Source organism: Phocoena phocoena, chromosome 3 (genome assembly GCF_963924675.1).
Source record: "Phocoena phocoena chromosome 3, mPhoPho1.1, whole genome shotgun sequence".
Taxonomy (NCBI): domain Eukaryota; kingdom Metazoa; phylum Chordata; class Mammalia; order Artiodactyla; family Phocoenidae; genus Phocoena; species Phocoena phocoena.
In genome coordinates this window covers 8,760,860-8,775,571 of record NC_089221.1, presented here as the reverse complement: position 1 = coordinate 8,775,571, position 14,712 = coordinate 8,760,860, and the positions used below count along the sequence as shown (strand labels likewise).

The 14,712-nt window shown below is 42.2% G+C and overlaps 1 protein-coding gene and 1 pseudogene across 1 annotated transcript in view; one reads left to right on the top strand and one right to left on the bottom strand.

Moving 5' to 3' along the window:
• The window catches only part of MARCHF6 (membrane associated ring-CH-type finger 6), a 72,694-nt gene extending 60,991 nt beyond the window's left edge, over positions 1-11,703 (bottom strand). The window contains exon 1 of the mRNA XM_065873430.1: positions 11,445-11,703. Coding sequence (XP_065729502.1) covers positions 11,445-11,463 — 19 coding nt within the window. The 5' untranslated portion in view covers positions 11,464-11,703. The remainder of the gene's footprint in view (positions 1-11,444) is intronic.
• LOC136120719 (small ribosomal subunit protein uS8-like) lies at positions 1,318-1,706 on the top strand (annotated as a pseudogene).
• Positions 11,704-14,712: the final 3,009 nt, after the last annotated feature.

Sequence of the window (14,712 nt, the reverse complement as noted above, 5' to 3'; positions counted from 1 at the left end):
GGTAAATTTTGTTATGTAAATTTTACATTAACAACAAAGCTTAAACCACAGTAAGATTACCACTACATACCTATTAAAATAACAAAAATAAAAACATATATACTCTTACCATACATCCAGCAATCCTATTCCTAGGTATTAACCTAGTAAAATGAAAACTTATGTTTGCACAAAAACCTATGTGAATTTCATTCATAATTCTCCCAGACTGGAAACAACCAATCCAAGCATTCCACAACTGGGGAATGGATAACTGTGGCACATCCCTACAATAGACTACTACTCAGCAATAAAAATAAACAAACTGCTGATACAGGCAACAATGTGACTACATCTTAAATGCATTATGTTAAGCTGAAAGAAGCCAGACTCAAACAGCTACATACTGTTTAATTCCACTTATGACATTCTGGAAAAAACAAAACTATACAGACAGAAACAGATCAGTGGTTGCCAGGGTCTGGGGGTGGAGCTGACCATAAAAAGACACGAAGTTATTTTGGGGAGTGAAAGAACTATTCTATATTTTGATTGTGGTGTCTACATGACTATATGCATTTGTCAAAAACTCAGAGACATTAAATAAGGAAAACTTTAAATACACTTTAATTTTAATAAAATCAGGTTTTCTACAGTACTAGTGTCTAAACAGACATAGAAAAAAAGAACAAATGAGAAAAGGTAACGACATGAAAAAAAATTAGTTCCCTCTCTAAAATGTGTTCTAATGAAGTTGTAGATTGAAATATACCCCAATGAGCACATTTATTTCATCCGACCAGGTAGGAATTAATGTTGCTAGGGACTGTGGAAATCATCAGCACTGGTCATCAAATATTTTTGGCATTCTACTTTCTGGGTATGTGGCAGTACTGCACTTCCCTGTCACCTCTGAAATTATACCTGAACATGTGACTTGCTTTAGTCAATGAAATATGAGTTATAGTGATGTGCCATCACTTCCAGATAGAAGTCTTTGGGCACCAATAAACACAATCCATCACACTGCATTTTCTTGCCTCAACAATTGTGGAATCATGTGCTAAGCCATGATCTCCAATCTAGATCTCCAAGTGACCAGCATTATGAGCAGGAGAATCTCTCCCCAGCCACACTGGACGTGATGTCAGTGAGAAACTTAAAGCAACCTTCTGTTGCTCAGGTTTGGGGGAAGTTTGTGACTAAGACATAAATTAGCCTATCCTGTTTTACAAAAGATCTTAGCTGCTTCACAAAACAAAAACTAAAACAAGCACAACCACCACCAACACAGAAAGTCAAAGAAAACTCTTTTCACCATCTTTCCGAGCTACCGCAATGGTGTGCATGAATGACCTGGCTGATGCTCTCAAGAGCATTAACAATGCTGAAAAGAGAGACAAATGCCAGGTTCTTGTCAGGCTATGCTTCAAAATCATCTGGTTTCTAATTGCAATGATGAAGCACGCTTTCATTGCCAAATTTCAAATCACTGATGATCACAGAGCTGGGAAAATTATTGTGAACCTCACAGGCAAGTTAAACAAGCATGGAGTGATCAGGCCCAGATTTGAAGTGCAACTCAAAAATCTAGGAAAATGTCAAAATAACCTACTTCCATTCTTCTAGCTTGGTTTCACTGTACTGACAACCTCAGCTAGCATGACGACCATGAAGAAACAAGACAAAAACACACAGGAGAGAAATCCCGTAATTTTTTTCCCTAGGAGTATATAACAATGTGCAAATAAAATGCCTCAATGGAGAAAAGGGGGAGGGGAGTCAAAGAAAAAATAATCTATTTTGTTTACCAGGATCAATCCCACCACCCAAAACCTCAAGAGAATAACAAGGCCAAGGGTACAAAAGGAGAGTACAGTCTACAAAAGGTGCAGCCTGAGGCCCTTCACTAAAAATGAAATAATGTTCTGTGGTGGAATAAGGCTCCTCCAAATTTACATGCAGTAAAATTACAAATCTTGCTCAGGCCAAAGTAAAATCAATGCACTCTGCTGGTTATGAATGCAAACTTACCTAGAACAATAAAGCAAAGCTCTTCCTGGTTTTCAAGGGTAAATTTCTTCTGTTAACGCCTATGGCAACTTTTGTTGCTTTATTTGAATACTTAATATCTTCACAAAGCATACCTTTTAGAAGTTCCTAGCACAGTACCTAGCTCAGTAAAGTTTTTTTTGAAAGAACCCTTCAAGTCCTTAGTGACTGAATATGGAGGCAGCCCATGAGATGAAAGGGAGGGGGAACACCCAATAGTGTGAGAGGTTATCAAGTTGGTGCCAGCTGTGGAAGTCAACACCCACTCAAGGCTAGCCCATCCCGTTAGTTTTCTTAGCCAAAAATCCAGTTCACCAAATATATTCTAAGTATCTACTATGAGAAAAAATGCAAAACAACTCTTAAAGCTTTGGGTACATCTTAACTCTTAAGCCATTGTCTACCCTGAAAATTGTTTCACATAAGGTTTCAAAATGTTTCCACTTTCCTTCTGGTGATAAACTAGTGATAATTTAATAAACAAAGGGTTTAATACACTTTATTTTTTAGAACAGATTACACTTACAGAAAATGTGAGGAGACAGTACAATGCTCCCCTGTACACAGTACCCGGTATCCCCTCTTATTAACATCCTACATTAGGGTGGTAGTTCTACTACACTTAATGAACCCATAATGACACACTATCATTAACTAAAATCAACGGTTTATTCAGATTTCCTTCATCTTTACCTAATGTCATTTTCTGTTCCAGAATCCACATTACATTTAGTTGTCACGTCTCCTTAGTCGTCTCTTGGCTCTGGCAGTGTCTCACACTTTCCTTGTTTTTGATGACTTTGATTTTTTTTAATTAATTAATTTATTTTTTGTGTGCATTGCATCTTCGTTGCTGCACGAGGGCTTTCTCTAGTTGCGGTGAGCGGGGGTTACTCTTTGTTGCGGTGTGCAGGATTCTCATTGCATCTTCGTTGCTGCACGAGGGCTTTCTCTAGTTGCGGTGAGCGGGGGTTACTCTTTGTTGCGGTGTGCAGGCTTCTCATTGCGGTGGTTTATCTTTGTTGCGGAGCACGGGCTCTAGGCACGCAGGCTTCAGTAGTTATGGCTTGTGGGCTCAGGAGTTGTGGCTCGCGGGCTCTAGAGCACAGGCTCAGTAGTTGTGGCACACGGGCATAGTTGCTCCGTGGCATATGGGATCCTTCCAGACCAGGGCTCGAACCCCTGTCCCCTGCATTGGCAGGCAGATTCTTAACCACTGCACCACCAGGGAAGTCCCCAGAATTGGTTTGATGTTTTTGCTCATGATTAGAGTGGGGCTATGGGTTCTGGGGAGGAAAATCACATAGGTAAAGTGCCATTTCATCACAGAATATGAACGGTACATTATCAACATGATTTTTATGACTGTTAATGTTGACCTTGATTCATCTGGTTGCAGTAACAGAGGATTTTTAATAGCTGATTATCAACAAATATTTTATAATTAGTAGCTACGATTACAGTAAACAAATATTAAAAATACATTATTAAAAAGTATTATTCAAAATATCTGTGGATAACCTATATAGCTAAAACCAGAAGTGTGGCTACATAAATTGTGGTACATTCACTACACAAATGTCTATAGGCCCTTAAAAATAGCAAATATTAACAGTTATATGACAATATGGAAATCTGCATAATGTTAAGTAAACAAAGCAGGAAGAAAAAAATGAATACACACTGTTCTTACAACTAGGGAAAAAACCCAAAACAGCCTAAAAGAGAAAATACAAAAAATGATAGCCATTATATTGGTTAGATGAGAACATGGGTGATTTCCTTCCCGTTTTCCCAAAGTTTCTACTGTTTCATTGCTACTTTTACAATTACAAGAAAAAGAAAATTTTAACTGCTAAAATTCTGTGAAAAACACTTCCTTTTTGACTGTGAAAGTATACCTATTTTTTTTTAACATGGATTTGGTAATTAGGCCTTGAAAGCATACATTTAAATTCCAATTCTCCATATATCCCAAAGCTTAGTTATTTCTTATCTCTCCAGATTACTGATCATTACAAAACTAACATTCACCTATACTATTGCTCCTGGAAGCCTGAAAACTACATCTGCCTTGCTGACTAGGCTTGAGTTACATGCTTTCAATGAGAAGCTCTTCTGTGGGATCATAAGATGGTGGGAAGGTGTAAAGCCATTTCCTACTTCTGGCTCTAAAAACAGCAGTGGCAGCTAACTGCAGGTACTGTGAACTCCTGCAGTAGTTAGAGTTCGTGGTAAGGATTTTGCCAGCAGTGGGCAAATGCAAATTCAGCAGCACAGGCAATAACTCCCAAGTTTTCGCAGGAGTGTGCCAAGTATCAATGTACTGAGTATTTCCTCTCAGCTCTAAATTTACCCTTCAGTACCACCTGTTCAGTGATAAGAGACTGGACTCTTTTAAACAGTTTTTAAAAATAAATTTGTCGGTAGAGGGTGCTGAAGGGACCACACAGGAGGACTGGAGCACTCCTTGCTCCCACTGCCCTGTCAGTAGGTTTGCTTTAGTAACCAACTTCTCACAGCCCTACTGATAACAGCTCAACACACTCCAGGCCTTGAGCCCACAGTGGTACCCTAACTCTGTCTGCATGCCTACCCATCAACCTTGAGTCTCCTGCATCCACCCTGGAGGGCTGTTTCCTGCTCACCCAGAAACTGTGGACTAGCTCTGGCTTGGACAACTCCATACTTCTCCAATGAGGTCTGAACCACAGCTGTGAGGAGGGGCCCTCACCCCTCGCCAGTCTGTCCTTACTTGGACATTTTCCCTCAGGCCCACAGTACACTTTACAGTAGTCCTTACATCTTTATAATTATTCTCTAATCATAGGTTAACAATTCTTTCAACTTCCTCTAGTTAAGTTACTGTGTTTTCTGTCTCCTCACTAGATCCAAAGTGCCAAGGAAAAAGAAGATTTAAAGAAGAACCAAGTGGAAATTTTAGGTGAAAAATACAGAGTGTGGACTCACTCCTGGACTCAGGCTCAACAGCAGTGTTTGTCTCAAGAAAAAGCACTTGTATTATTCTTTGGAGTTACCAGCTGAACTAACTGCTTCCCCACCCCCACCCCCCACGAAACACCATTTTTACTATGGAAAAAAACAAAACAACAACAAAATGACAAACAACAGTTATTCAGACAGATTTGGGTATTCGGCAGGCATTCTGTCATAAAAGAATGAAGTGAGCCTAAGAACCAAGGAAAACACTGACAATATTTGCTGCCACTGACAAAAATAAAACTTTCAAGCAAATATTAGGATTTTAGAAAACCTACATCCACCACAATAAGAACGACAGCTTCTCCAATACCTAAAGCCTTTTTGAGATACGTGGTAACGTTAATGAATGTGACTTTTATGTTACACAGGAAAATGTGTCAAGATTTGGAAGATTTGCATAACTTGATCCAACAGCTACCAAATCATCAATACATGAGGTTAAAAAGCCATGCATGAGTAAAAGACAATGGATTTTTAAAAACAGTTTTACTGAGGAATAACGGACATCCAATAAAATACGCTTACTTAGAGGATATCACTTGATACGCTTGACGCTGGTAAAACTGTCACCACAATCAAGATAATGAACATATCCATCACCACCAAAATTAACTCATGCCCCTTTGTAATCCACCTTCATCTCATCCTTCTCTCGCCCATCTTGTTCCCTCCCAACTAACTGTTCTCCACAGCACGTATAACCATCTCATCATGCCATATAATTTACTACATGTTTATTTTCTGTCCTCCCCTCCTCCTCTACCAAGCCAAAAACAAGAACGTAGGCTCTATGAAAGAAGGGATTTTGTCTATTTTGTTACCAGCCTAGCCCAAGTGCATAAAATAGTGCCTAGCTAGTTAACAGGTGCTTAATAAACACTTGTCAAATAAGTGCACGTATGCTTGCCCGTAAGCATGCCAAAGCAGTGAAAGTTGATCTGTGGCAAGAAGAATGAAGCAGGCATTATGGGAAACAGAGATGAAAGACCATGTGGTTCTAGAAAGACAGTAACTAGCTGTCTGGTTCTGACAACTTCCTATCCTTTTAACTCATTACTTCCAAATCTAAGTCACCTCAAGGTTTTACCATAATAGATATAGAACATGATCAACTATGATAAAGTTCAGCTTCATCCCTTCCCAATGAATATGACTCATAAAGCATAAAGAACAATTGTTTTGGCAGTCCATAAAAATAGGCTGCTAAGATTTTATATTACATTCTACTAGTGTGAGCAGTAATTTAGAAAAATGAAAAACATCAGCTCTATATATCACTGGGCTGAAATGAGAGCACACTACTATGGCAAAACGTTTAATATCTTAATGAGAGTTTCATACATCAATACTTGCAACATTTACTCCAATGTTGCAGTGCTTTTACTTTTAAAAAATGTATATCCTTGAGCAAAGAACAGATTATTTTTTTAAACTGAAAAATATCAGTGCTTTGCAGGATCAGATTCCTAGTCGATAAAATGAGGAAGATCTAAGATCTCCTCAAGCTCTGAAGTTCAAATATTTGATGATAGAGAGCAGTTTACCTAACAGAACTTCTTTCAAAATCGAAGTCAATCCTCTTACACCCTGCCGCTGCCTTACCAACTAAGTTTACATCATATTCTAAATGCTTTGTTGTCATTTCAACAACTTTTCATTTCATCTTCACTAGGAGTAGATTCTGTCTCAAGAAACCACTTTCTTTGCTCATCCATAAAAAGCAACTCCTCATCTGTTAAAATTTTATCATGAGATTACAGAATTCAGTCACGTCTCCAGGCTCCACTTCTAATTCTATTTTTCTTGCTATTTGTACCACATCTGCAGTTACTTCCTCCACTGAAGTCCTGAACCCCTCAAAATCATCCATGACAGCTGGAATCAACTTCCAAACCCCTATTAATGTTGACATTTTTGCCTCTTCCCATGAATTACAAATGTTCTTTTTTTTAATTTTTTTTTTTATTAAAGTATAGTTGATTTACAATGTTGTGTTAGAATCACTAATGGCATCTATAATGGTGAATCCTTTCCAGAATGTTTTCAATTTACTTTGTCCAGATCCATCAGAGGAATCATTATCTATGGCAGCTATAGCCTTATGAAATGCATTTCCTAAATAATAAGACTTGAAAGTTGAAATTACTTCTTGATCCATGAGCTACAGGATGGGTGTTGTGTTTGCAGGCATGAAAACAACACTCATCTTGTTGTACATCTCCATCACAGCTCTTGGGTGACCAGGTATATTGTCAATAAGCAATAATATTTTGAAAGGAACCGTAGGTAGGTTCCTTTCAGTAGGTCTCAACAGTGGGTTTAAGATATTCAGTAAACCATGTTGTAAACAGATGTGCTGTCATCTAGGCTTTGTTGTTCCATCTACCGAACACAGGCAGAGTAGATTAAAAATAATTCTTAAGCGCCCTAGGATTTTTGGAATGGTAAATGAGCAATGGCTTCAGCTTCAAGTCACTAGCTACATGAGCCCCAGTAAGAATCAGCCTGTCCTTTGAAGGTCTGAAGCCAGGCATTGACGTCTCCTCTCTAGCTATGAAAGTCCTAGGTGGCATCTGCTTCAAATATAAGGCTGTTTCCTCTACACCGAAAATCTGTTTTTCAGTGTGACCACCAAGAATTATCTCAGCTGGATCTTCTGGATAACTTGCTGCAGCTTCTACGTCAGTATTTGCTGCTTCACTTTGCACTTTGGTGTTATGGAGACAACTTCTTTCCTTAAACCTCATGAACCAAGCTCTGCTAGCTTTAAACTTTTCTTGTGCAGCTTCCTCAACTTTCTCAGCCTTCTCAGAACTGAAGAGAGTTAGAGCCTTGCTCTGGATTAGGTTTTGGCTTTAGGGACTGTTGTAGCTGGTTTGATCTTCTCTCCAGACAACTAAAACTTTCTCTATATAAGCAATATGGCTGTTTCTTATCATCCATGTGTTCACTGCAGGAACACTTTTAACTTTCAAGAACTTTTCCCTTACATTCACAACTTGGCTAACTGGTGCAAGAGGCCTAGCTTTCAGCCTATCTCGGATTTCAACATGCTTTCCTCACTAATCTTACTTATCTCTAACTTTTGATTTAAAGTGAGAGACATGAGACTCTTCCTTTCACTTGAACACTTAGAGATCATTACAGTTATTAAATGGCCTAATTTAAATATTGTTGGGCCTCAGGGAATAGGGAGGCCCCAAGGAGAAAAAAAGAGATGGGAACAGAAGTTGGTGGGGCAGTGAGAATACACACATTTATCTATTAAGTTCACTGTCTTTGTGGGCACAGTTCATGGTGTCCCAAAACAATTACAACAGTAAATCACAGATCACCATAACAAATATAATAATAATGAAAAAATCTGAAATATTTAAAAGAATTACTAAGATGCGACACAGAGACATGAAGTGGGCAACTGCTTCAGGAAAAATGGCACCTATAGACTTACTCGATGCAGGGTTGCCACAAACTCTCAATTTGTAATAAAAAATTAATATCTGCAAAGCTCAATAAAATGAACACAATAAAACAAGGCATGGCTATATTATGAGAATAGATTATAAAACTGTTGATTTTACAAAAATAAAACAATACACTGAACACTTTAGAGATCTTTAATACCTAGCAAACACAAAATATGAAGGGTCAAAGTCCATCTGGCAAACAACCAATTTTCTAATAGAATTCAGTCTTGTTTACTACAAATATGAAACATTCTGAACATTGTAACATCATATATGGTACCAATAGAGGAAAGCAACATGCAATTTTTAAGAGATGGAAGCGCTTAACAATCTCTTTGCAGGTTGGTATTTCAGATTCGTTTGCTCAGATTAACATATTAAAAAATAGATAAGTAAACAACATCATCAGTGTTTTTAACGAGTGATAAAATTTAAAGATTTTTAAAATTTTTATTTTCTTTATGTTTAGCCATATTTTCCAAGTCTCCTACCAAAAAAAGTTTCTTTTATAATCAAAAACCCAATTGCATTTTTTAATTTAAGAAATAAACTGTAATAACTCATTTAGCAAACAGAAGTTTCCAAGCTTTTTGGTGTCTTCACTTTGTCATTTTTATCCTGAAATCTTCTGTAATCCTCCCTTTTCTTCCAGCATTTTTTCAAGTTAAATTTACATTAACTTTGAAAATTTCAGAAGACTTCCAATTTGGAATTTTGCAAAATCAGGCATTAGCAGTATTAAAATTCACTTTCATTTCATGACTAACAGTGTCATAAAACAAATGCAAAGTAAAGCTTTGTCAAATTATGTAGATGATTCATCTTATAAAGGGAGTGACAAAAATACTGTCATCTCAACACTGGACTCTGGGTATCCACTTATAAATTTAACCACGGACTCTGACAGACCTGAGTTGGAATCTTGCCTCTGCCATGTTACCTGTATGACCTTGGGCAAGTTGTTTAATCATACTAACCCTCAGTTTCCTCATCTGTAAAAAGGGAATGGTGCCTACCTAACAGTCTTAGGAGAGTTAAATGAGATGTGTATAAAATGTTTAGTGAAGTACATACCATCCATCAAGTCCTCGGTAAATGTCAGTTATTTCAATAGAGAACAGTGTTCAAGTCAGTAAATAAATATCATTTGTACCTCACCCTGACTGAGGGGGGTGGGCAGTGCACTAGAAACACTCAGAAAATATTTCTTTCATGATTCCAGCTTTGTGATTCTGCAATTCCTGAATCACCACTATCATACCATAAGTGTATGCAATTACTAAGTGCCTAAGCTCAAAGAATGGGAATTTAATAAAACATGCCAGTATATATCAATTGATAAATCGATAAACACATGCATTACTAGACTGAGTCATTAAAATTTGAATCCAAAAGGATGTATGGATGTAGATGGAAATGTACACACTAGGACCACCTGTCAAAAGAAAGTAATTCCTAACCTCCTCAGCAGTTTCACTTTACTGTTTTTTCCAAAGGAGTCTCCTGTGGTGATTACCTTTCACTCAGGGCACATAATAAAAACAACTGAGCCATAATGAAAGGAAAACTGTGTAATCAGGATACCTAGGTTCAAATCTTTCTCTTACTAGGGTGTGAAACTTGGACAAACTATTAAAACAACTAAACTAACTTCCACACCTATAAAAGATAATAATACCTTCCTACTCCATAGGGATCTTAGATCAAATGTGAAGGCATGTAACTATGCTTTGTAAACTGTCAAGTATAACATGCAAATATCATTACAGTTGAGGTTCTTCCTATCGAAGGAAAGACGTCTTTAAAAAAATGATAAATTGATCCCCTCCACGCATCACATATACAGACATCAAACTTTTCATCACCCATTATTGCACATCACGATAGTCCCCAACGACCTTCATCTAAAATCATCAAAATCGCAACCTGTAAGGTTGCAAGATGCTTATCATATCCCCACATAATAAACCCAAAGCATAAATGTATCTTCACCGATAACCGCAACAACAGGAAAGCGATTAGGAATTTCCTCTATAGACTCACGCAATTATTCGATAAACTCCAAAAAGATAAAACTGCTTAAAAACTACCTTCGCGGGATCAGCAAATGCGTTTCAATAGTCACAGATGTTCAGTCATGTCTTCACTTCTGTATTCAGTTCACAAGAGTCAGCTTGTTCCAGAACAGCCACATCCAAAACACACGCACTCACAAAGCAAAACAGACACACAAAACTCTGCTTATTGGTGCCAGAAACTAAGCACAAAATAAACTACACCGAAACAAAGAGCCTTCCTGCTTCGAATAACCCCGGTGGCCCTGCCTCTGCCTCGCTTAGTAAACAAACAACTAGGGGCCACGCAAGCAGAGGGCAAGGTTTTTAAATACGGAGTCACTCCACCAGGCCGTCACCTGGCGGGGTATTTTTCGCTAAGTTTCAGTCAACAAAGAAGTTTTATCGTGAAAGGGTCGGGCTCGGAGAGCGAGGGGCAAAGCGACATAAAGAAAGACAAAACCGAGTGGGGAAGGGCGTGGAAAACGCCCCCAGACTTCGTGCAGCGACCACGGCGCCGTCCCCCCCACCACCCGGGACTGGCGGGACAGAGGGGGCGGGGAGCCACGCCGGCCGCGGCCACCGCAGCCCGACGCCCCCGGCCCGGGTAGGGGTCCTGCGCTCCGCGCGCGCGCGCCGGCGAGAAACGGCCGGGGGCGCCAAGGGGTCACCTCCTGCTCCCTGCCGCCCCTCGAGCCCGCCGCTCGGCGGGCAAACGGCCCGGGCGCCTCATCCCGCCCGCCGGGTCGCGCCGCCGTCCCCACGCGCCCGCCCCAAGCCGAGGCGCCCCCGCCGCTCCGCCCGCCGCCTGCCTCGAGCGCCGCGGACCGGGCGCGGGCCCGGCCCGAACCCGGTCGCCAGAGCAAGGGCGCGGGCGCCGCCGACTTACCTTCCTCGGCGGTGTCCATCTTGTCTGGGGCGGCGAGGGGGGGCGGCGGTGACGCAGCCGCCAAGCTCCCGCGGCGGAGGCCGAAGCCTTCCGGCCGGGGCGGGGGTAAGGGAGGAGGGAGGAGGGAGCGGAGCCGGGCCCAGGCAGGTGCGTTGCTCAGGTGCGAAAGAGGAAGCTAGAGGAAGGAGAGAGGGGGACAGGGAGAGGGAGAAAGGCTGACAGAAAGCGGGTGAGGGAGGGGAGGGGGAGGGGCGGGGAGGGCGGAGGGGCGAGGCCTGGGCGGGGCGCGGAGGCGGAAAGGGCGGGGCGCGTCAACGACAGGTGCCGTCACTTCCGGCGGCGGCCGCGGCTCCTTGGCTCGGTGGGTGGCGGCTGTGGGGGCGTTGCGGCGCCCCTCGCAGACAGCGGGTGGCAGCTCTCGTGGGTGGCGGGCCGCACGGGCTTTGTCCCGCGGGCTGCGCGGGGCAATGGGGCTGAAACCTTAGAAGGAGCTGAGTTCTAATGACCCCGAGGGAGGCAACAAAGAAGGCGCAGAGCTGAGGGAGGAGAGCAGCGGGAGCGAGCGCCTGACGGCGAGGTGGCGAGCCCAGCGCCGGGCGGGCACGGTGCAGACAAAAGCGGGTCTCAGAGCTGAAGAATTAGTTACCCGGGCGCCTGTGAAAATACGAGTTCGGCGTCCCCCTCCCTCCTGCCCCAAGATACTGGTGCCGCGTGTTTGGAGTCGGCCCAGGGATACGCATTTTTGTTCCCCACGCGGGCACTTCTGAGGCACGTTTTGAGGAAGTACTGAAATATCACTGAAATTCAAAAGGCAAGCTCTAACTGTGCCACACTCCCTCCCAGGGAAACTTCTTCATTTGACTGGAAGGACTGCTTCAATAACCTGCTTAGGCTGGAGGCTGCAGCACTCTCCTCTAAGGGAAATCGGTTCAGATACAGACAGGGCTTGGTAACACTGCGTGTCGGACGCTTCTCTGGCCGGAGCTAAATTGCTTCGGACTGAGCTCTGCTTCCATCAGTACAGCACCCTTCCTCACTGTAATCCCTGGCTTTTTGTCTAAATGAAGAACTATGTAGAAAATAACAAGTTAGAAAGGTCACCACTTTTAGAATCGCCTGAGTAGAACTAATGGTGTCTCTAATCCCAAGGAAATCTATTTTAAAGAATATGCAGATGACTTGCATATAGATTAGATACATGATACATTCAGGAATGCTAGCGGTCTCTTTTCCATCTGTGTGAGTGAAGGAGTTGGGAAGACGCCCTCCCCCAAGCCTCATCAATCAGAATGAGACTTAGAATAAAAATAACGAAGTGGAATCCTCTGTAGAGAGAGCAGCCCTTGAAGACTGATGTCACTGATTTGACCAGTGTCACTCATGTTACCTGAGGTAGGAGAGAATTCAAAGTCTTGACACGATAATGGAGGCCCGGGCTTCCCTGGTGGCGCAGTGGTTGGGAATCTGCCTGCCAATGCAGGGGACACGGGTTCGAGCCCTGGTCTGGGAAGATCTCACATGCCGCGGAGCAACTAGGCCCCGTGAGCCACAACTGCTGAGCCTGCACGTCTGGACCCTGTGCTCTGCAACAAGAGGCGATAGTGAGAGGCCCGCGCACCGCGATGAAGAGTGGCCCCTGCTTGCCGCAACTGGAGAAAGCCCTCGCACAGAAATGAAGACCCAACACAGCCAAAATTTAAAAATAATAATAAAAAAAATTTTTAAAAACCTGGTAAAAAAAAATAAAAATGGAGGCCCGCTGATTTCAAGGGCTGACCTTGAGAACTGAGCATATTTAAGCCTTCTCTTAAATATGTTTAGACTATATTATCTCCCAAGGAATGGAATCTGAAGGAGGCTCATACCCCAGTCCCCACCTCTCCTGCCCAACAGGACAGAGCACTCACATACCCTGTAAGGCCTGTGGCAGACCACTCACAGTGGGTCACAGTTCAGGACCACTAGACCCAGCCTCAGGGGTTGTACAGCAAAAGCAGGAAGGATTCTGAGAGGTAGACTTCGAGATTTACTGAAGGAAGTGCTGATGGTCTTTCCGGGCAGGTATGTGAACCTCCAGGCAGTAGACTTGGGTTAGGATTGGAGGGATGTGGGTGTATGCGGTGTGGGTGGAGGGCTCCCTCCTTTTGTCTTTCTGTGTCTTCCTTTGTGATGCTCAAAGGAAGGTTACTTCTACAGTTGAGAATTGCCCCAACCTTTTTCATTTTTCATTTGGAGGTTAACCCTAAGAGTAATCAACCAATATTTGTTGAGTCCCTACTATGCGCCAGGCATTGGTCCTCACAACAAACCCTTTGAGATACATAAGGCAGTCAGACCTCTCTTGGTTACCAACTAAGCTAGTAGACAAAAGGGAGGAATGGACTGTGGACATGAACAAACTGTGACAAGGGTAGTGGTCCAGTGGGCCCCAGGAATTGCTGGAACCAGAGTCCCCTCTCTGCCCCCATCCCTCTGCTCTGCTTCTCTCTGCACATCAGCTTCTTGTTGTCCCACCAGCTTCCTCCACATGGCTGGAGACAAGGCCCCTATTAGCTCTCAAGGTCATATCTTCAGCCTCACCATCAGACAGGCTGAAGGCGATGATCTCTGGTCTCAACAATTCCTGGGGAAGGACAGTTCATTGGTCCAGCTAAGTGCCCATCCCTGAACCAAATGATGAGGGTCTGTAAGAACATAACGTGTACACCGCCATTGAACTACATTACTGAAGTGCAGAAAGAACATTTCCCACAAGAAAAGGGAAGACAAAACAATAGATACGCATTATAATTAGAATTCTCGTTGTTTTCAAACAAGGGCACCAAGATGATATAGAAATATTTTTATTTGCCACACTTTTATCCAAGGAAACCAGTTAGAATTCATACAGAATTTCAACCTGAGAAAAAGTCATTTTGATCAAAAGAGACACTTAAAGGTGTAGCATACGTGTGGTTCCAGCCTCTGTGTGTGTGTGTGTGTGTGTGTGTGTGTGTGTGTGTGTGTGCACTGTGCCATGAGGATACTATAGCTTAGTAATTCTGGATCTCCATATAACAATCAAAGGAGCAACAGGGGATGTGTGGGAAGACAACAGTATAATTTTTTGAGCACTAACTCAAACTAACAATAACAGTAATTAACCTAACTCCCTATTATGTCCAATGAACGTTAATAGCAATCTTGCAAAGCAAATATTGTAGCCATTTCACAGATGAAGAATCTGAGACAGCTGATAAGTAACTTGCTTTTGGCCATATGTAGAAGA